This window comes from Bos taurus, chromosome 4 (assembly GCF_002263795.3).
Source record: "Bos taurus isolate L1 Dominette 01449 registration number 42190680 breed Hereford chromosome 4, ARS-UCD2.0, whole genome shotgun sequence".
NCBI lineage: Eukaryota > Metazoa > Chordata > Mammalia > Artiodactyla > Bovidae > Bos > Bos taurus.
Window position 1 is genome coordinate 78728997 of NC_037331.1, and position 20315 is coordinate 78749311.

The 20315-nt window shown below is 45.8% G+C and overlaps 2 protein-coding genes across 5 annotated transcripts in view; one reads left to right on the forward strand and one right to left on the reverse strand.

Moving 5' to 3' along the window:
- Positions 1 to 5072: 5072 nt before the first annotated feature.
- Positions 5073 to 19457, reverse strand: LOC100848995 (translation initiation factor IF-2). Its single transcript, XM_059886068.1, has 8 exons — positions 19262 to 19457; positions 19039 to 19124; positions 15334 to 18955; positions 14015 to 14054; positions 13017 to 13114; positions 11731 to 11869; positions 10191 to 10242; positions 5073 to 5215 (listed from the first exon to the last, which is right to left on the reverse strand). The coding sequence occupies exons 1-3, from the start codon at positions 19455 to 19457 to the stop codon at positions 17861 to 17863; spliced, it is 1377 nt and encodes a 458-aa protein (XP_059742051.1). The 3' UTR covers positions 5073 to 5215; positions 10191 to 10242; positions 11731 to 11869; positions 13017 to 13114; positions 14015 to 14054; positions 15334 to 17860.
- The window catches only part of GLI3 (GLI family zinc finger 3), a 318180-nt gene continuing 315951 nt past the window's right edge, over positions 18087 to 20315 (forward strand). For 2 of the 4 annotated variants that reach the window (XM_059885922.1, XM_059885925.1), the window contains exon 1: positions 18422 to 18996. The gene's annotated coding sequence lies outside the window, so the exon portion shown is untranslated. Of the gene's footprint in view, positions 18174 to 18421; positions 18997 to 20315 lie in introns of those variants that run through there. The other 2 variants (XM_059885923.1, XM_059885924.1) reach the window with 2 other exon arrangements.

Consider the following 20315-nt stretch of genomic DNA (forward strand, 5'->3'; position numbering starts at 1 on the left):
CAAGATTTTCACCCCCTAAAAGAATGTTGAAAAGATTTTAGAACTTTTACATAGATTCTATGCTAATATCTTCTTAATACTTTTTATTTTTCCAGTCATAATTATATAATATAAACAAAACGTAAGTAATTTTCATCAAGCATCATATACATACCCCCAAATTTTATTGAACTAATGGTCACTTCTTGTGTGTATACAATGAGAAGATTGAAGACCCTCTCTCTGCACTATTTCTGTGTGAAGGGTGTTCACTTTAAGATGCACTGACGTCCTAGTTATGGCCCCAGTCAACCGTACTAGATAAGTTGAAGTTACTTCTGAAGTCCCCATATGCTCTCTTACCATCTTCTTACCATCTGTGTAGTGGTTAAGAGCTAAGGCTCTGGAACCAGTATGCCTGATGTAAATCCCAGGTTTGCCACTTGATTGCTGTGTGGCACTAAACCAGCAACCTTACTTCTCTGTTTTATCATGTGAAAAGGGCATCATACTAGCAATTGCCACGTAATTGAGGTAGTAAACAGCTCAGACGGATACCAAGCATATATTAATAGTAAATGCCCCAGAAATGCCAGCTGTGTTTCTTGCTCTCTTCCACTTTCTCCTCTCTGCCCTGCCTTATCCTGCCTTTGCCTGGCTAAAAGTAAAAGTGAAGTCACTCAGTTAAGTCCAACTCTTTGGGACCCCACGGACTGTAGCTCGCCAGGCTTCTCCGTCCATGGGATTTTCCAGGCAAGAGTACTGGAATGGGTTGCCTTTACCTTCTCCAGAGGACCTTCCCAATCCAGGGATCAAACCCGGGTCTTCTGCATTATAGGCAGATGCTTTACCGTCTGAGCCACCAGGGAAGTCTTTGCCTGGCTGAGTCATACTCAACCTTAGGTATGACCTCAGCTGACATGTCATTTTCTCTGGCTAGCCTTTCCTGTCCACCCTGCCTAGGCTACCACTCTTTTAGGAGCTCATGGAGCCCACAGAATCACCCCCATTATAGCACTTGGCAAGGTCCATGGTAATTTTCATTGTCTTGTCTATTGTCTACCCCACCTCATAAGAGCAAGGTCCTTCAGAGTAGCAACTGTTGCATTAGCTTGTGAATTCCCAGTGCCTGCCATGGGGTCTAGTACCCAAAAGCCAATTAATGAATGAATGCCCAATGGAAGAATCCCATTCTGTGCTGTTTCATAGCAATGATCCCAGAAGACAAGAAGAAGATAGGTGACTTTTCTAACAGGTATTTAGAACTCTGATGACAAAGCCAAGCATCCATAAAATTTTCCTCCTCATTCCCTCAGTCCTAACTTCCTATTTAGCCTTCATGTTGAGAAAAATAGCATCCTTCATTTTTTCCATGAAAACTCATCCAGCTGCCCTTTTGTGATGTTCTGTCTCCTCCAGAATTGTCCGTGGGTCAGAATAAAGCTTGGGAACTTTGGTGTTGACCACAGGCTGGGCTATACCTCAGTGGAATTTCTTGATGCCCATTCAACAAATGAGGCATCTGAGTATCATTGGTCCAGCTGCATGGAGGTCAGTTAAGTTGGGCTCTGAGCCAAGGCCTGAAAAAGGGTAGCAAGGGCTGGACCAAATCTCTCAGCATGGTGATGACTCCCAGGTGACAGCTTCAGAAAGTTCTGGACTCGGATGTGTTCAGCAAATTGGAGTCCTGCTCCCTTAATGCAGTATATGTTCCCCACAACTTTCCTGTTCTTGCGTTCACAAGTCACCCAAGTTCACATATCTACTGTTTCCTACACTTGGACTCCTGAATATGTCAGGGTTTTTTGTTTGCAATTTGTTGGGACTGTTTTGTTTTTATTTTCAGGAGTGAAAATAGCAAAGGTAAAACAAGTGGGTCGGCAGGACAGAGAAGACTGACTTTTCAACTAGAACACTGATTTTCACAAATGGGTCTTATGTGATCCTTTACGTACTTCAGTGCCATCGGGTAACTGAGAAAGAAAAGAAGGAAATAAATGGAAGGAAAGAAACTCACTAAAAAAAAAGTGTGTGTGTGTGCATGTGTGTGTATACTTGTATAAGAGTTAAAAGAGCAAGCAGCAAGAAAGGGCTTTAACATTTATTCAGCATCTGTTATCTCACTTGGGGGCAGAGGAGAAGAGGATGACAGAGGATGAGATGGCTGGATGGCATCACTGACTCAATGGACGTGAGTCTGAGTGAACTCCGGGAGTTGGTGATGGACAGGGAGGCCTGGTGTGCTGCGATTCACGGGGTCGCAGAGTCAGACACGACTGAGCGACTGATCTGATCTGATCTAATCTGATCTCACTCAGGCCTCAAAGCCACCCTATGAAATAGGTGGGGACCCCTGCATTTCCAGACAAAGACACAGAAAAGTTAAGTAACAATCCCAAAGTACATTTTAAAAGAATATCTTTTATCTATTTGCTTGTTTATATTTATTTTGCATTAAAAATGTAATACAATTTTTAAAGGTCACTTTCCATTTACAGTTAGTACAGAGTTTGGGCTCTATTCCCTATTTTGTACAATACATCCTTGAGCCAATAATGTGTAATTCCCACTTTCCCGTCCTTATATTGCCCTTCCCTCCTTCCTTCTTCCCACTGGTAACCACTGTATGTTCTCTATATCTGTGAGTCTACTTTTTTGTTGTATTCACTAGTTTCTTGTATTTTTTAGATTTCACATATAAGTTAGATCATAAGCTACTTGTCTTTCTGTGTCTAACTTTTTTCACTTAGCATAATACCTTCCAAGATCATCTGCGGACTGCTGCAAATGGCAAAATGTTCACTCTTTTTTGTGGCTGAGTAATATTCCACGGTGTGTGTGTGTGTGTGTATGTATATGTGTGTGTGTGTGTGTATATATATATATATACACACACCACATCTTCTTTACGCATTCATCTGTTGGTGGAAACTTCAGTTTCTTCTTCATCTTGGCAATTGTAAACGTGGTACAGTGAACACTGGGGTGTATATATCTTTTTGAATTAGAGTTTTTTTCTTTTGAGGGGGTGATACATACCCAGGAGCGGAATTGCTGGGTCATTTGGTAGTTCTAGCTGTTGTTTTGGAGAACTCCATACCATTTTCCACAATGGCTGCACCAAATTGAAAGAACAGTTCTTTAATTAGAACCCTCAGCCCCTTTTCCCCCAATAAGACAGGTTAGCAAACACAGCCAAATTTGGCCCTCTCCCTGTTTTGGTACAACTGCAAGCTAAGAAGGGCTTTTTCTTTTTAAATGGTTGGGAAAAAATCAAAAGAAGAATAGCACTTTGTGACACATGAAAATAATAAAAACTATATGAAACTCAAATGCCAGCATCCATAAATAGATTTACGGGAACACAGTCCCACCCATTCTTTTATTGTTGTCTCTGGCTGCAGAGTAGAAAAGTTACGCAGACTGTGTGGCCTGAGAAGTCTGAAATATTTACTATCTGATCTTTTACAAAAAAAGGTTTGCCAGCCCCTGTTCTCAGGGAGTGATTTTGAAAGTCTGTAGTCATTTAGGAAAGTTGATTAAGAAGCAGAAAAAGGAATCACTTGGTCCCCTAAAATATTCTTCTAAATGCAGAGGATAACAGAATTATGAAACAGATGTCAAATTAATATTTTACGATAATAAAAATACTAATATTAGGTGGCATGGATGATAAAATAGCTTTTCCGTCTCCTCTGTGTTTCCATCCTCATATGTTTCCCCTTTCTCATCGGTATTTGCATGTTTGATTTTGCAGAGTGTCTCTGGGGATGAACATAGAAGAGGGGAAAGATGGAGCTGTGATCCTGGCTCTTCTCCTAACTACATTAATCAAATCACTTAATCATCTTTGATTTAAATTTCCTTATCTCCAAATTGTGGGCTGGACAAGATAATCCCAAAGGTCTCCTACAGTCATAAAATGATGGGCCTCTGTGACTTAGAACATAATTTTAAAATGTTAACTGATCACTGAGGTTTATAGCAGTTATGACTTTGCATTTATGGTAGATCAGTGGCCATATTTATGATTTATTTGACTCCAAACACTTAGTCAATATCTCAACTCCCAATTATGGCATTGTCCCTCTAGGAAAATATGAGCAACTTTATGATGATTTGATTCTCAAGAAGATTTCCAGGGATGCATTGAGAGAAAAACTGTAGAAACTTTTATCGTTCTATAGTTTATTACCAGTTTGAGATTTGAGGGTCTTTTGGAAAAGACTAACATGTATACTGGTAGAAGTTTTAAATCGGCACTTATTTTTTTAGTTAAATAATATACTTCTAGTAATTGACGATAAGAATGTTGAGTCATTTTTCCAGAGTGTTCTATCTATTGACCTATATGTGGATCTAGATATTGAAACAAAAACACATTGTGTCTCTCAGACGAGTATTTCAGAGCTCTGGGTCTATTCTGATTGGTGGTCAGCTGGGAAGATTCAGAAGTACAACTGTAATCCTACCTATGGCAAGTTCACATTTAGATGTGTATTGCCGCTGTGTTGTTCCCTTCCTTTAGACAGAGTGGTCATGATTACAGAACAGTCTGTCAAGAGAATCTTCTAGAGGAAGTCTGCCCAGAGCTGGGGCTCCAAATTGGAACATGTTATACCTGTTTTCCCTGGGGAAACAGCTGAGCTACACAGTGGAAGTGTTCTGTAGCCTTTGCCCAATGCAATGTCAACAATTTTTAACCCCATTCTAATACTTGAGTTTCATAACAACCAATCATAAAATTAAGTACCAGGTCACGGCAACAAATTTCAGTGGAAACAATGGAAGATGCAGAAATCTGGTAACAAGCTGAAAAAAAATGGAATATTCTGCATTCTTTCTTTCTGTAATGTCATTTGCTTCGTTCCCCTGCTGAGATCTAAGGATGTCTGTTGTTGGATGAGACGTGTAGCCTCTCAATACATTAGGTGATGATTATGCAAGATCACGGTTAGAAGTTCTTAATCAAGAAGTAGTCCGGAAACCCACACCAAGTAGTACACATCAGTCCTGGGGGACTTTGTTTGCAAGCTAGAACTGCCACCAGCCCTGTGCAGCTGGGGGCATAGAGGAAGGACATCAAACATCAATTCAGTGGTTGCAGAATGCAGTTTATGAGGAGATGAGCCCAAGGTCCTTCTACTCCACCGTCTTGTCCCAACATGAGTATGCAGGCTAGAATGTTCATTTTCTCGCCTCTACCAACCACCTCTAAATTCTTTGTCAATGATGCCTGCAAAACAAAACAATGTTAGCCACTGCACTAACCCCTAAATTTGAAAAAAAAAAAGCCCTCTGTAAAACCCACTTAACCAAATCAGTCAAAGTGTATGATGCAAATAATTTTAGATTATACTAGGCTGTACTTAGACTATATTAAAGAAAATATTAGCATATAAGTCATTGGTCCAAGAAATCAATATCCCAAATTCCCAAATGAATCTTTCTGTTAACATTTCAAATCCAACTTTTTTGTTTTTACAATTATATGCCTGGGATAGACCAAATTCTAAGCAATAAACCTGGTCAAAACTATAGAGACCTCAAAAAAGCTACATACCATATTTTTAAAAGGGAGGGAGGGAAGGTATGGCTCAAATTTGTCCACTCTCTTCTCCCAAACTCCACGTTTATAAATCTAGTATCCTCTATTTCACTCTTATTACCACACACACTTCAAACTTGAAATATCATAGTAGAGGGGTGTGAAAAAGTTGGCTTAAAGCTCAACATTCAGAAAATTAAGATCATCGCATCTGGTTGCATCACTTCATGGCACATAGATGGGGAAACAATGGAAACAGTGACAGTTTTTTTGGGGGGGGGCTCCAAAATCACTGCAGATGGTGACTGCAGCCATGAAATTGAAAGATGCTTACTCCTTGGAAGGAAAGCTATGACCAACATAGACAGCATATTAAAAAGCAGAGACATTACTTTGTCAACAAAAGTTTGTCTAGTCAAGGCTGTGATTTTTCCAGTAGTCATGTATGGATGTGAGAGTTGGACTATAAAGAAAACTGAGCGCTGAAGAATTGATGCTTTTGACTTGTGGTGTTTGAGAAGACTCTTGAGAGTCCCTCGGACTGCAAGGAGATTCAAGCAGTCAATCCTAAAGGAAATCAGTCCTGGGCGTTCATTGGAAGGACTGATGTTGAAGCTGAAGCTCCAATATTTTGGCCACCTGACGCGAAGAGCTGACTCATTTGAAAAGACCCTGATGTTGGGAAAGATTGAAGGCAGGAGGAAAAGGGGACGACAGAGGATAAGATGGTTGGATGGCATCACCAACTCAATGGACATGAGTTTGGGTAGGCTCCTGGAGTTGGTGACGAACAGGGAGGCCTGGTGTGCTGCTGTTCATGGGGTTGCAAAGAGTCGGACAAGACTAAGCGACTGAACTGAACTGAACATATTCACACTTTACCACTGCCTCCCACAGCTCCCCTTATCTCTACCATCACAAGCCCTTCAATCATGTACCTTACATGAAATTAGTGCCATCATCTCATTATTGTTATGAGGAAGTGTCAATCAGGCTGCATTCTCCTCGCTCCCTACAAAGCAAATCAATCACCAAGTCCTAATTCCTACATTTAGGTTTATTGGGTTCATCCCATGGGATTTTTCAAATGTGTCTGAGATAGACAGTCATCCCCTCTCTAGAATCTGAAGCCACAAGTGGTAATCTTCTCTTCCCATCCGAGGTCACGTGTTCTACCCTGTGATTGGAGAAACTCTGTTCTCAGCAAGACACTCTGGCCAAAGCACAGACAAACCTAGAGATAAGAGATGCTCTGAAGGTCATCTGCTTTATTTCTTCCTGGAGATTACACTTCTGGATGACTTACCCTTTTTGATTTAAGCCATTGGACTGTCTTATAATCTATCTCTTCTCATGGCGCTCTATATACTTATCAATTATCTAACTATACCTATCAACTGTCTATCACATATCTTCTATCTGTCCACCTATCATCTGTCTATCTTTCATCTATCTATTTTACTTATTTAAGACATGTTTATTGAGTTCCTACGCTGGAATTACTCTAAGTATCTTTTTAAAAGGCGAGGAAAGAAATCAAGTTGAAGGCCTCTGTGGCAGACAGGAAATAAATATCTTATTGAATTTCCTAAATACTTTTATAAAGTCAAAGGATTCCATTTAACCGCTAGGAAGCTGCAGATCAGAGGAGTTGAGTAGTTTGCCCAAAAACACCTGGCATCCCACTCCAGTACTCTTGCCTAGAAAATCCCATGGACGGAAAAGCCTGGTAGGCTGCAGTCCATGGGGTCGTTGAGGGTCGGACACGACTGAGCGACTTCACTTTCACTTTTCACTTTCGTGCATTGGAGAAGGAAATGGCAACCCACTCCAGTGTTCTTGCCTGGAGAATCCCAGGGACGGGGGAGCCTGGTGGGCTGCCATCTCTGGGGTCACACAGAGTTGGACACTACTAAAGTGACTTAGCAGCAGCAAGAAGAGACAGAACTAACATTGACTTTGATTCTTTGAACCTAAGCTTTGTCACCAACACCAAACAAGTTTAAATGTAAGACAGCTTCCGTATTGACTTGAAAGCAAATAGGTTGACTTGATGACAAGTAGGTGGACTAAATTCTTTCCTTCTATTACTTCTATAACTGGAATCTTGTGGCAATGAGATAAGAATGGGAACGCCCAGTCCATGATAAGCCAGTAGACTCTTTGTGAAGGCTCTTGGAAAGCATGCTGGAACTGAGGGTTGTGATTCTGGGACATGAATCATTTCCCTTGGGAAACATCAGTGTCTGTGTCCATTCCTGCTCCAGAGCATGGTATAATTGACAATACAAAATAAAGGGGTAGTTTCTAAAAACCTTGAAACCTGTCCTTAACAGAATCTTTATTGTGAAAGGTGTCTTGTCCAAGCTGATCGATTTGGGTTTGTGAAACTTGTTGTTTAGTTGCTAAGTCATGTCTCACTCTTTTGTGACCCTATGAACTGTAGCCTGCCAGGATCCTAGGTCCATGGGATTTTCTAGGCAAGAATACCATAGTGGGTTACCATTTCCTTCTCCAAGGGAATCTTTCTGACTCAGGGATCTAACCCGCATCTCCTACATTAGCAGGCGGATTCTTTACTACTGAGCCATCAGGGAAGCCCTTGAGAAAAATACAGGAATTTAATTACTGCCCAGGTCTCTCTTATTTGGGCAAATGAATTCCTAAATGAATTCTTCATGGCCTGGCTCCTTCTTTGGGAGACTAACCATGATGCCTATCTCCCCAGCACCTTTCCAATCAACATTCTGATTATTTAATAATTGTAAAAAGAAAGATGTTTTATTCTGGCTTTCTGATGCAACCTTCTGATAAGACCAGAATCCGGATAATCCAGGCTAACTAACTACTTTTTGCCTTATTGCCTGGCCCATATAATTTACTCAATTCTCCACTTCATCTTCGGGTGTAGATGAAATCAGACCGCAGAAGTGCAAGCACTGTTAATTCAAGTTAACAAGAAACTAAGACTGTGGTGCATTGGTATTTCAGGCTCAAACTTGATTTTATTTTACAGCCTTCATACAAATGTGCTTGTTGGCGTGCCTCTCTTTGAAATGTGCTCCACAGATAGATACCACATGTAACCTTGTATATTTCTGTTCTAAAACATATCTAATATTGGTGGAGCTTAAGAAGTGGGCAGAATGAATATTTTTTATTCGGTATATCAAATGGTAAGTAAGGAGAGCATATGTTTCTCTCCATGGTATCTTGGGAACCAAAGGAATATGTAGAATCAATGCTTTCAAATGTGATGTGAAACTTTAAGGGAAGAAAAATAAATGCAGTGTGAGGTTCTTAATTCATGTAGGAGTAAAATTATGAGCTAAGCATAAAAGCACACTTCATTATAATAACATGACTTTAAAACCAGTACCTTGAAACCCTGCTTGACATCACCTAAGGTTGCAGGATTAATTTCCTGGATCAAGTGGAATATAAGCAAAACCAACACTAACCTTCTGTCCTGGAATCTGGAAGTTCTGCCTACCCCCAGCCTTCAGCCATGCTACTTCCTTGGCCTTCCTCTGCCTGGACCATGCTGCCAGACTCAACACTGCTCTGCATCCTTGGATCTCAGCCCCAGTCACCTCCTCAAAGAGGCCCCCCGTGGCTCCTCCATTTACGGCAGGTTCCCCACCCCGATATCTGTCACATACCACCCTGTTCTTGTCCTTCATGGTCCCCTCTGTGAGGACAAAGAAATGTGACTGTGGGCTCATTGCCATATGCCCAGTGGCTTGGGCAGCCTGTCACATAGCACGTGCTCAGTGCATGTTGGTTGAATGAGTAAATGACTGAACAGAGAATCAGTCAGAGTCCCTCAGGTGTAAGCAGTCCGAACTAGCAAAGAAACCTCACCTTTTCACTGAGCCTTGCCTGCAGAGTCATCCTGCAGGCCAGGCCTGTTGATGGGTTTATATAAAGAAAAACCTAGAGTGGCAAGGGCCAGGTGCTATGGGTCTTTGTTGGTTTTGAATGACATGGTGGTAAATGGTTTCTAAACAGTTGTGGGAATGGCAGAACAGCACGTTTTTTGGAACTGGCAGATTGTTTTTTGGGGTGAGAAATTTTTCTCCCAAGAGCCCTTTGTTAAAGTACTTTTGTGACTTTGTATATTTTAGTTAAAAAAAAAAACTGTTCAACACAAGTCATACTTTTATAGGTTAGGTAGATCAGAGGTTTAAGTATTTGGAGAAAGAAGGACCTCTTAAACCTCTGCCTTCCAAGGGTCTTCCTTACTGAGTGTGAAAAAGCTGTGACTAGTAACATGGAGCTGGCATAAAAAAATAGGAACAAAGGAAATTTGCTTTTCTAGGCATTTCTTAATCCAGACAAAAGGCCCAGCCCTTTATAATCCACCATCTCATTTCATTCTCACAAAAACTCTGGGAAATGAATGTCATTGTTTCCAATTTACAGATGGGCAAACTGAGTGAGTTGACTTGGCAAAGTTACAAAGCTAGTGATGGTGGATTTACATCCAGGGCTGTTCTGTCTTGTATGCTTCTGACTAATAGGAAAGCCCTAAAGAAGTGAGACTGTTAGTTTTAGTTATAGAAAGCCAAACAATAGTTTCCAGTTACGCATAGGCAGAGAAAGCGATGGAGAGAGAGATAAAGAGAGAGAGAGAAATGAGCAGAGAGGGAGACAGTCCTACCTTCTACCTTCTGTACAGAGAACTGTGCTTTCCTCCTCAGCCACAGTGGACCCTGAAAGAGCCAATGAACGTGGAGTTTCAATAACAAAGGCATACAAGTAGTCTCTGGCTCTGAGCTCTCAGCTTTTGGGCTAACGGGACAGAGAGCTTCTATATTCTTCCCATCCCCTGCTAGGCTCTCTGAGGCCCCACACTTTCTGGTTCATGAACATTCTCCCACGGCCACCATAAGCTCTGCTCTAACAGCTCTGCTAGCTCAGTCGGTGAAGAGTCTGCTGGCAGTGTATGGGTTTGATCTCTGGATCGGGAAGATCCCCTGGAGAAGGAAATGGCAAACCACTCCAGTGTTCTTGACTGGAGAATTCCAAGGACAGAGAAACCTGGCGGGTTACAGTCCATGGAGTCGCAAGAGTAGGACACGTCTTAATGACTATACCACCACAACAGTTCTGCTCCTGGCTGACCTTGCTGCTATTTGGGGAGTCAGATCCCATTGTTCTCCTCATCACCATTCATGGTTTTTTAGAAATATTTATTTGATTAATTTATTTATTTGGTGTGTCGGGTCTTTGTTGCTGCATGTGGGATCTTTAGCTGTGGCATGCAGAATCTAGTTCCCTGACCAGGGATGGAACCTGGGCCCCCTGCATTGCCAGCACAGAGTCTCAGCCACTGGACCACTGGGGAAGTCCCCATCATCAACTCATGTTAACCTCTTCCTTTGATCTCAGAGCTCCTCCTCTGAACCCCACAGTTACTAAGGTGGGGGAGGGCCCTCTTTCTACGAGTACAATACTTCTCAAGCATATGACCACTGCTTTTCATCTTTTCTTGAAATATTCCAATTCTTTATTACATTCCCAGGTGTGTGGTCTTGATTTTTTCAGTTTCTTATGGAGCAAATACAGAAACTGTTATTTACCAAAACTCCTCCTCATAGAAATTTCTCATACTTGTTTGGAGGAAAATACACTGACAAGTTGCTGGGTGTGTATGTGAAAGATTAGGGTGAAAGACTGTAACGGTTAAGATGAGCTCCTGAGCTGTATGGATGCCTTAAGCCACTTTCTAAGAGAGATGGATCCTGGAATCTCTCAGGACACCCCATTTAGAAGCGCAGAAGTGGATTGTTCTAAGAAAAGGGGAATCGGTGGGGCTGGGCACAGGACAGGAGAAGATAAAATAATGTAGCAGGGGTACAGTCAGAGACAAAGGAAGGACAGAAAGTTTAGAGGAAAATGTTGGAGGTATTTTCTATGATATGTTTGATGTTGCATCCCTCTTTTGCAGCCTGTTTATAAAAAGATTCAGTAAAACCCACAATTTGTGTCAGTGAATTATTTAAGGTCAGAAAGCAGCAAATTCAAAATGTTTTCAGGAATGAGACAGATGATGCAAACGTGTGTAGCTACAAGTTTATAAGGCAATGGGGGAGGTGTGGGGGCTGTGGCAAAATGAAGAGTCCAGGACAAAATGTACTTATGCCCAGTAAATAATAGGCATCGATAGGCAACATGTCCCATGGACCACTGTTTGTTACCTTAACTCTATGGAAACTCAAAAAGTGCTGGGCAGGACTTCCCTGATGGTCCAGTGGTTAGACTCTGAGCTTCTAATGCAGAGGGTGTGGGTTCAATTCCTGGTTGAGGAACTAAGAGTCCACATATGGCTTGGTGCAGCTGGAAAAAAAAAAAAAAAGTCCTGAGCTTTGCTGCCAGGTAGATCGGAGCTTAAGACAAAGGTAGCAGAGCAGATCCTGGGCAAAGAAATGGAAAAGGAAGTGAAATCAGGGTGTCACGGGAATATCCTCCTAGGAAAAGAAGGTGAGACTTCAAGAAACAGATGTTGGTCACTAAACTGCTCTGTTTGAGGCAGAGAAAAACTTGTTTTATTTTTGAAAGAGAGGGAGGGAGAAAAACTCACCCCTGAGCTACCCAAACCATCAGTGAAATCTACAAGCTCACCCCTTGCCTGCTGTGGGTGGGTTTCCTGTGGATCGGGCAGGGGTTTGAGGGTGGAGTAAGGGGTGGTGTCAGGCAGCATCCACAGGGGGTCTCTGAACTTGTTGAGATCCAAAGGGAGGGCTTTAGGTCTTCCCAACTTGTGGTATTGGCTGAGGTCCAAGCCAATTATAGCAACATCTCCAAGGTGAAGAGGGAAGCAGCCCACATCTGGGTTACATTTATAATCCCAATGTTCCAGGAAGATGCAAGAATAAGTTATGCGGGTGCTGAGTGGGAGACCCTCCGGAGGGCACCTGTGTGATGCACTTTACAACATTCTCCCTCTTGGCAAGTGGCCAGTCAGCGTGGGGAAGCTTGGGCTGTCCACTCTGGGCCAACTCAGGGAGGGTTTCCTTTCCCCGGACATGAGTGTGGCTGGTGGGTCTGCCTGGACCCTCAGTACTTCCCCCCAACAGACACACTGGTAGGTGCAGGGCGTGCAGAAACATGATGTCCAGAAAATGCGAGGAGGCAGCAGGAAACCCAAAAGAGTCAAAGCTGCCCTTAGGCCATCAAATCTGTTCAGTCTAGGAATCGGCTGTCATGGCCCTGGGGGAGAATCCAGAAGAGAGCACTTTAGGAAGCTATGGGTGACCATGGGATCTAAAACTCTGATTCTTGCTCTGTCTGCTTTGCCTCCTTCCAGGGGCCAAGTTTCCCCTCTCCTCAAACTCACATGAGATTGCCCAAGTTAGAGCTTCCTAGTTGGGAGGGAGGTCTGCCTTTTCCATTTGCTTCCACTTGGAGTGTGTGTGTGTGGGGGGGAGGGGTAGGGTGGGGTAGGTCAGTTGAGGGGAGCATGGTGGGATAGAAAAACACTTACTGTCTTTGCAGTCTGGTTCTCAAATGCAGCCCGTATAGTATTTCCATTCCCACCATTTTTCAAAGTGGTGAGAATCCTTAACTGGCACCTACAAACGTCTGAAAGACATACAGACAGATGTTAAACATCCTAGTTTCAGTGTTAGGCTGTGTTCTCTACTGAATTCAGAAACATTTGGAAATGTTGGGTGGATGGGCTGTGTTGTCTGCAAGGAGTCTATTTGCATGCCAGACTGAGAAGCCTCCTGGGAAATAACTCACCGTAAGTGTGCACAGTATGTGGCGGATAGGCTTGGGCCAACAGTGAACCAACACAGGTGAATGAGTCGGTAGGTGGGTAGGTGGATGGATGGATGGATGGATACATGGGTGAATGCATGCACATCGGGCTATGGAGGCAAAGGGTTATACTTTCATTATGAGAATTTATTATCTTGAGTCTGGGGATGAAAAAGGTATGAATCCTTGAGCTATTTTCAGAAAAGGAAATTGGTAGGATCTTCATGTTGTTGTTCAGTGGCTAAGTTGTATCTGACTCTTTTGCAACCCCATGGACTGTAGCCCGCCAGCCTCCTCTGTCCATGGAATTTCTCAGGCAAAAATACTTGAGTGGGTTGCCACTTCCTTCTGCAGGGGATTGTCCCAAGGCAGGCAAATTCTCTACCACTGAGCCACCAAGGAAGTCCAAGATATTCATATATGAGGACAAAATATTAAGAGCCTTGTGATCAAGTATAACTTCAAAAAACAAGAAAATCCTTCTCCTCACACAGATATGGGATGTACTGACTTCAGAGTACTGAGAATGCCCCAGAAGATGGTGTCCTGAAGGCATTACCTCCCAGTAGGCAGCCCTACACTGGTCAACTGAAGCAGAGGTGAGAGTCCTGCATATACAGAAAGGGAGCAGGGCAAAAGGTGACAGTCTCACATTTACAGGAAAGGAGGAAGAATATGGTGGCATCATGTTGGGCTTTATAGAGGACTTGTGCTGTTTACCTGGCATGCAACTATGCCTCTGGCCACTGCCCTTGGTAGCCTAAAAAAAAAAAAAAGCTGTATCATGAAATGTGCATAAAGCCTAGCTGAAAGATGGAAAATAGAACTCAGCTGACATTGTTTGAGGCTCTAGGTCCTGCCTTATTTGAACTCTACTTACACACTCCTGGACTTTTCAGTCAACAAAACACCCACCTCCCCTTTAACTTAAGCCAATTTGAGTTGGAATTTTGTCACTTGCAGCTGGGAGCTTATCAGTACACACGAACTTGTACTTGGAATTTCCCAATAATTAATAAATTACTGTGAAGAGAGATGGAAGAGCTGTAGTAGCGAAAGCAAGAACAGTCATTATGGATAAGCACATGAGACAGGGCAAAAAAATACAGAGTAGATTTCCTTGGTGGTTCAGTGGTTAGGAATCCGCCTGCCAATGCAGGGGATATGGGTTTGATTCCTGGTCTGGGGGCACCTGCTGTGGGGCAACTAAGCCTGAGGGCCTCAACCACTGAGCCTGTGCTCTGCAACAAGAGAAGTCACTGCACTGAGAAAGAAGCCCATGGACTGCAACTAGAGAAAGTCCACACACAGCAACGAAAACGCACTGCAGCCAAAAAAAAAAAAAAAAAAACAGAGGAGCATGCAAAGTTTGTTCTCGGTTTCATTCTTTGTCCTCTCAGTTGCGGACCCTTTATCCTGCTTTGTTGTTTTCAGTATTTTTATGGATTGAATTGTGTTCCCCCCCAAAAGATATATTATAGCTGTAACTCCTGGAGTCTCAGAATGTGATCTGATTTGGAAACGGGGTTGTTGCTGATGTACTCAGTTTGCTGTTGCTGCTAAGTCGCTTCAGTCATGTCCGACTCTGTGAGACCCCAGAGACGGCAGCCCACCAGGCTCCCCCGTCCCTGGGATTCTCAAGGCAAGAATACTGGAGTGGGTTGCCATTTCCTTCTCCAATGCATGAAAGTGAAAAATGAAAGTGAAGTCTCCCAGTCGTGTCTGACTCTTAGTGACCCCATGGACTGCAGCATGCCACGCTTCCCTGTCCTTTATCATCTCCTGGAGTTTGCTCAAATTCATGTCCATTGAGTCGATGATGCCATCCAACCATCTCATCCTCTGTCACCCCCTTCTATGACTGGTGCCCTTAGGAAGAGGAAAGAGAGAGAGAGAAAAAAACAAAACAAAACAAAACAAAAGGAGGATGGTATATGACTATAAAGTCGGAAGTTAGAGTGAAGCAGTGGCAAACCAAGAAACACCATGGGTTGACAGATAACCACCAGAAGCTAGGAAGATGCAAGGAAAGATCTTACCCTAGAGGTTTCAGAAGGAGTATGGCCTTGCTGAGACGTTGACTTTGGACTTCTAGCTTCTAGAACTGTAAGACAATGGATGTTGTTTAATCTCTAAGTTGTATCTGGCTCTTCTGCGACCCCATGGACTGTAGCCTGCCAGGCTCCTTTGTCCATGGATTTCCCTGAAGTGGGTTGCATTTCCCTCTCCAGAGACAATGGCTATCTGATGCTCTAAGCCACCCAGTTTGTAGTCCTTCGTTATGGCAGCCCTAGGAGACTCATACTAATATCTTCGAGTCCCCTACTTCATCCAATTTTTTGCCAAAAGACAAGCAAACAAACCAACAAGAACTGTCTTATAAACTTAAGTATTTTGTAGACACAATATGTTAAAATATCCTAGGACTTTTTGCATTTGAAAAGGGAACTGAGGGAAAGCTGTCTATAAGTGAATCTATAATGCTGGAGTTTTAGACATGGAGGAAGGGTGATCTCAGAAACCTTGTAAATCTGTAAGTGCCTGTTTATCATTGCAAGGAGGTTACATTATTGAGTTTCAGGGTGACTTTAAGATTGTTAGAGATGTCTCAGGGGCTCTTAAAAAAAGGGAGTGAGTGACAAGAGAATGGCTAAGGGGCTGGGCTTTGAGACCCCACCCAACGCAACTAGAGATGGCTTTCCTTTATACGCAGGGATTCCACACAAGATTTCCTTTTGGATAACGAATTTTTCTGTTAATATAGACTGAAAGTCTTTGCGTTATGGCATTATTTAACTCACATGAGGATAACCCTTGTTTTATATTTCTTCTACCATTTCTGCAAAATGTTCCCACTCACATCTGTGTTTATCACTAAAGCAGAAAACTGTTCATTTCTGCCAAGAGCCTAAGGTGAGGACACAGGGACACACAGGTGACACCAGCTTTATTTCTCCTCTTGTTTTTAACTATTCTGATGGGCATAAGGAGAACAATGAGCTGCTTTTCCTTTGTTCTTGTCTTTTTAAAACTGAGAATCAAAATCTTCATGATCCAAAATGTGCTAGACTTTTAAGTAAAAGTCAAAATATCTAGTTTATTCCAGTTGTTGATTTATTGGCTGTCGTTCTCCTTTTTACTTTTTTTTTTGCCATTGGGTGAACAGAGGAGGCTATCAGGGATGCATTATTTGCATTCATGTGATTGAGGCAGAAGCAGTACTTGAATACAAAAAAATATTGACTGATGCTGAAGTATATGTGGGAAAGAGCATAATATAATTCTTAGGCATTTGTATCCATTTCCACTTTCACATGCATTATCTCCTTGGAAGCTCTTTCAAATCCTGGGAGGTATGCGGACTGGCCTGGTTTTCCTATCACCAGTCCACAGATGAGCCCAGAGCCTGTGGATGCTCAGAGAATCCTCCTGGGCCTGAGGCCAGTTAGTGAGGGGAAGCTGGGACCACCACCCTTGAATCCTAAGGCTACTGCTCTGAATGATGAGTCAGTGATTTTTTTTTTCTTCCAATCATGGTGAAATACAGAGAGAAACTGTAAAATAAATGGCTCATAAGGACCTTCAGTCCTCCTTTATCTCCACTGCTTCTACCATAAAAGCTTAAGTCAGGGTCTGCTTTTGTGATATCTTTGAGATAAGCAACAAGTTCCCAGGAAACAAATAGTGAATACCACCACCAATTCCCTTAAAAAATTCTCCAGCTAAGCATGTGAATCTCAAAATGCTCTTCAGATCATAATAGCTAATCATTCATCCACCTACGCTCTTCCTTCAGTCAAAGATGCTCTAGGAGTCAACACTAGTGCACCCTGAGCTCCGAGGCGCTGCGGGCGGCCACCCGAGGGTGGGCGGAATCTCAGATGACCCCAGGAAGAATGGATTCGGGAATGCCACCAGAGTTTTCTTTTCCTTTCGTTGTTCCTCCCTTGGGAACTCCTTGTTTGGGTTACAGGTCCAGGCTGGATACACTGAAAGGGAACAGATGGATGCAGGCTGTCTGGTTGAGAATGGAGGGAAAATAAATTTTTTTTTTTTTTTTTCTGGTACTGGCCGCTGAAAATCAATCAGGGACAGAGACACTCTGGTAGCTCAGGGAAAACCACGTTGGAGTCCAGGCTCCAAGCCTGGGGTCTTTGTTTTTGTGTCCTTTCTAAAGTAACCCATGGGAATAGCAGGCTGCGTAGTGGGGAGCTCCCACTTCCCAGATTTGGCTCCGAGGGCAGATGAGTCGGTGGGGGGAGGAAAAACCTGAACTTTCAAAAGCATCCTCAGGCGAGAAGGGGAGTTTCAGGGTTGGCCTGGGGAAATGTACAAGGAGAGGGAGAGTCTAGGAGGGAAGGGGGGTGGCTGTGATCAGAGAGGCCTTAAAAGAAGGAAAAAGGGAGCCCAAACTGGGAGCCGGGAGAAAGCGGAGCGGAGAGGCGGGGCGGAAGGCGACGGGAGCTGGGACAAGCTGCCCAGGCGCGCAGGGCGCTGGGGTTGGGGGCGGCGGGGCGAGCGCGGGCGGGGAGGGCGGCGGTGACATCACGCCAGGGCCCCCTTCCCTTAGCCGGGTGGGTGGGGCCTCGGCGCGCTGAGCGGGCGCGGGGTCAAGGAGGGGGAAGAGGAGGAGCAGGCTTGAATGTGTCTGTGAGAGGATCGGGGAGGGGCGGAGGAGGCGGAGGGCGGGGAGGGAGAGCGCGCGTGGCTCGGGGCGCCCGGGCTCCCCCCGCAGCCCCCGACCCCGGCCCGGGCCGCCTCCGCGCCGCCGCCCGCGTAGCCGCCCGCGTCGCCGCTGGGATCCACTGCGGGAGCAGGGACTCGGCGGGTGGGGAAGCGCGGGCCCCCGGCGCGGCCAGGAAGGAGCGAGAAAGCAAAAGTAAGGCGAGCCGCACTCCTCCCAAGTTTTCCCAACTTCGCCCCCTGCGGTGGCAGGCGTCCTGCTGCTCGGCGCGTCCCCACCGCGCCGCCGGAGAGTGGCAGAAAGAAAAGGGACGGGGCGGGGGCGGGGGCGGAGGAAGAGGGAGCGCGAGCGCGAGCCGAGAGTCCGGCAACATCTGTTAAAACTTGGGGGAGGAGGAGCGCGGGGAGGAGGAGGAGGAAAAGGAGGAGAGGAGGGAAGGAGGGAGCGCGAGGGAGGGAAGAGCAGAGCCGAGGGACAACTTTTCCACCCGTGAGTAGCGCGGGCTGCGCGGGTAGGGACTGGGGGAGCCTCCAAGCTCGCGCGGGTTTCCAGGCCAGGATGGGACCTTCTTCCAGAAAGTCGGTTGCATGCGAGGAGGGGAGCGCAGTGGGGGCTTTCTTTCTTTCTCTTTCCCCTCCCTCCCGCGGGTGAACCAAATCAGAACTGTCACTCAGGGCCTGTGAGTCAGAAGGGATCGGATTACACGATCCCTGAAACCGATGCCGGAGTCGCACGAGCGGGCGGGAGCGGGCAGGGGCAACGCCACCGCCACCGCCACCGCCGCCGGCGCGCTCGCACACTCGCCCGCGCGCCCCCTCGCCGCCCCGACCCTCCCTCCCCGCGCGCCCCGCGGCCGCCCGCGCCGCACCATGCCCGTCGCCGGGGACCCTCGCGCCCTGCCCGGCCTCTTGCCTTAGCCCGAGCCGCCCGCGGCCGCGCGGAACCCGGAGCCGCCCGCCCGCGCCCGGGACGCGGGTCTATGGGAAGTTCGGGGACTTGACAGCCGCCGCCGCCGCAGGTACGTCCCGCCCGAAGTTCTTTGTTTCGCGGGGCCCCGCACCGGGGAGTCAGCTCCTGCGGCCGCGCCCGCGCCTCTGGGTCGAGAGGGGAGTCCCCGACGGGGGGCGCGGGAGGAACTGAAAATGGCTGTCAAAAGGCGCCCAGATTTCGGGAGCCGCCGGTAAGGCGTCGGAACCAGTCTTCCCTTCGCTCCCTCCTTCGTGATGCTCCCCTTCCCAGCGTCTGACCTGGCGGCCATCTGGAGACGGGCTGGAGAATTTCACCTCCCGGAGTTGGGAGGTCGGGGGACGAAGTTTGGAGCAGTTGCGGCGACTGCTCCCCTCGCCCCGACTCCTTTTCCCGAGGGCTGAAAGGAACTCCGCTAGCCCCCGAGGGTCGGGCGCTGAAGGCGGCGGGCGGTGAGGTGGGTGCGCGCGAGGAGCGCCGCGGCGGGGGCTTCCTCCAGCTTGCGCTTCCCATCGGGGGTGGGGTGTGAGTGAGCCGGGAGAAAGAGGCGCGCCTCCGTCCTAAGAGAGGAAAAGTGAAAGTTGTACCATCTGTGGATGATTTGAGATTCTTTCTTTTCCTTTCCAGAGACAGCATTAAAAAAAAAAAAAAAATGAAAGAAAGTAAGGGGAAAGACAACAAAAGAAATAAAAGTATTAGAAGCTGCAGGGAGTGAGTGGTGCGGAGGTGGTGGTGGTGGTGGTGGTGGTGGTGGCTGTATAGGTGGGTAACAGTGGCGCCTGCAATGATCATTTAAGAGGTCGCATTTTCAGCGAGCAGAGTTGGGTATGAATCACTCTGCAGGGGACAGTTACTTTCTGGAGTTGCAGAGGGCACATGGGCGGGAGGAGGTGGAGAAGGAGTAAATATTTACCCCAAACTTAGGGAGTTTGTGAAGTGACTTATAAGCAGATTGCCAGATGCCGAAGCACCACCGCACAGTCAGGCCTTTTATCCTCCCCTGAACTTTGTGCTGGAGTTGGCGATGGCACCTCCTTCAGGAGATGCCATCCGGAGAGCGGCTGGACCCACGCTTCCCTGGCTGACCTCGCATAAACAGACTGTGCGGGAGGCATCCTCCGGGCGACTCCTCCCGCCCGCCCTGGGGTCTCATCTCCGTGGTGTGCAGTCCCGGATAGATTCTGGCCTTGGGTACAGCGCTCGTGGCCCTCTGCCAGTTTATATGTACATATATTTATGTAAAACATTTTCTCCCAGCTCTCTGCCAGCTGTTCCACATTTTCCAGCTGCCATTTCAGTTTGAAATGATGGACCGTCCGCATCTCCAAGTAAAAGAGTCCCGTTAGTCGGAGGTATGGAGGGTCGGTCGCT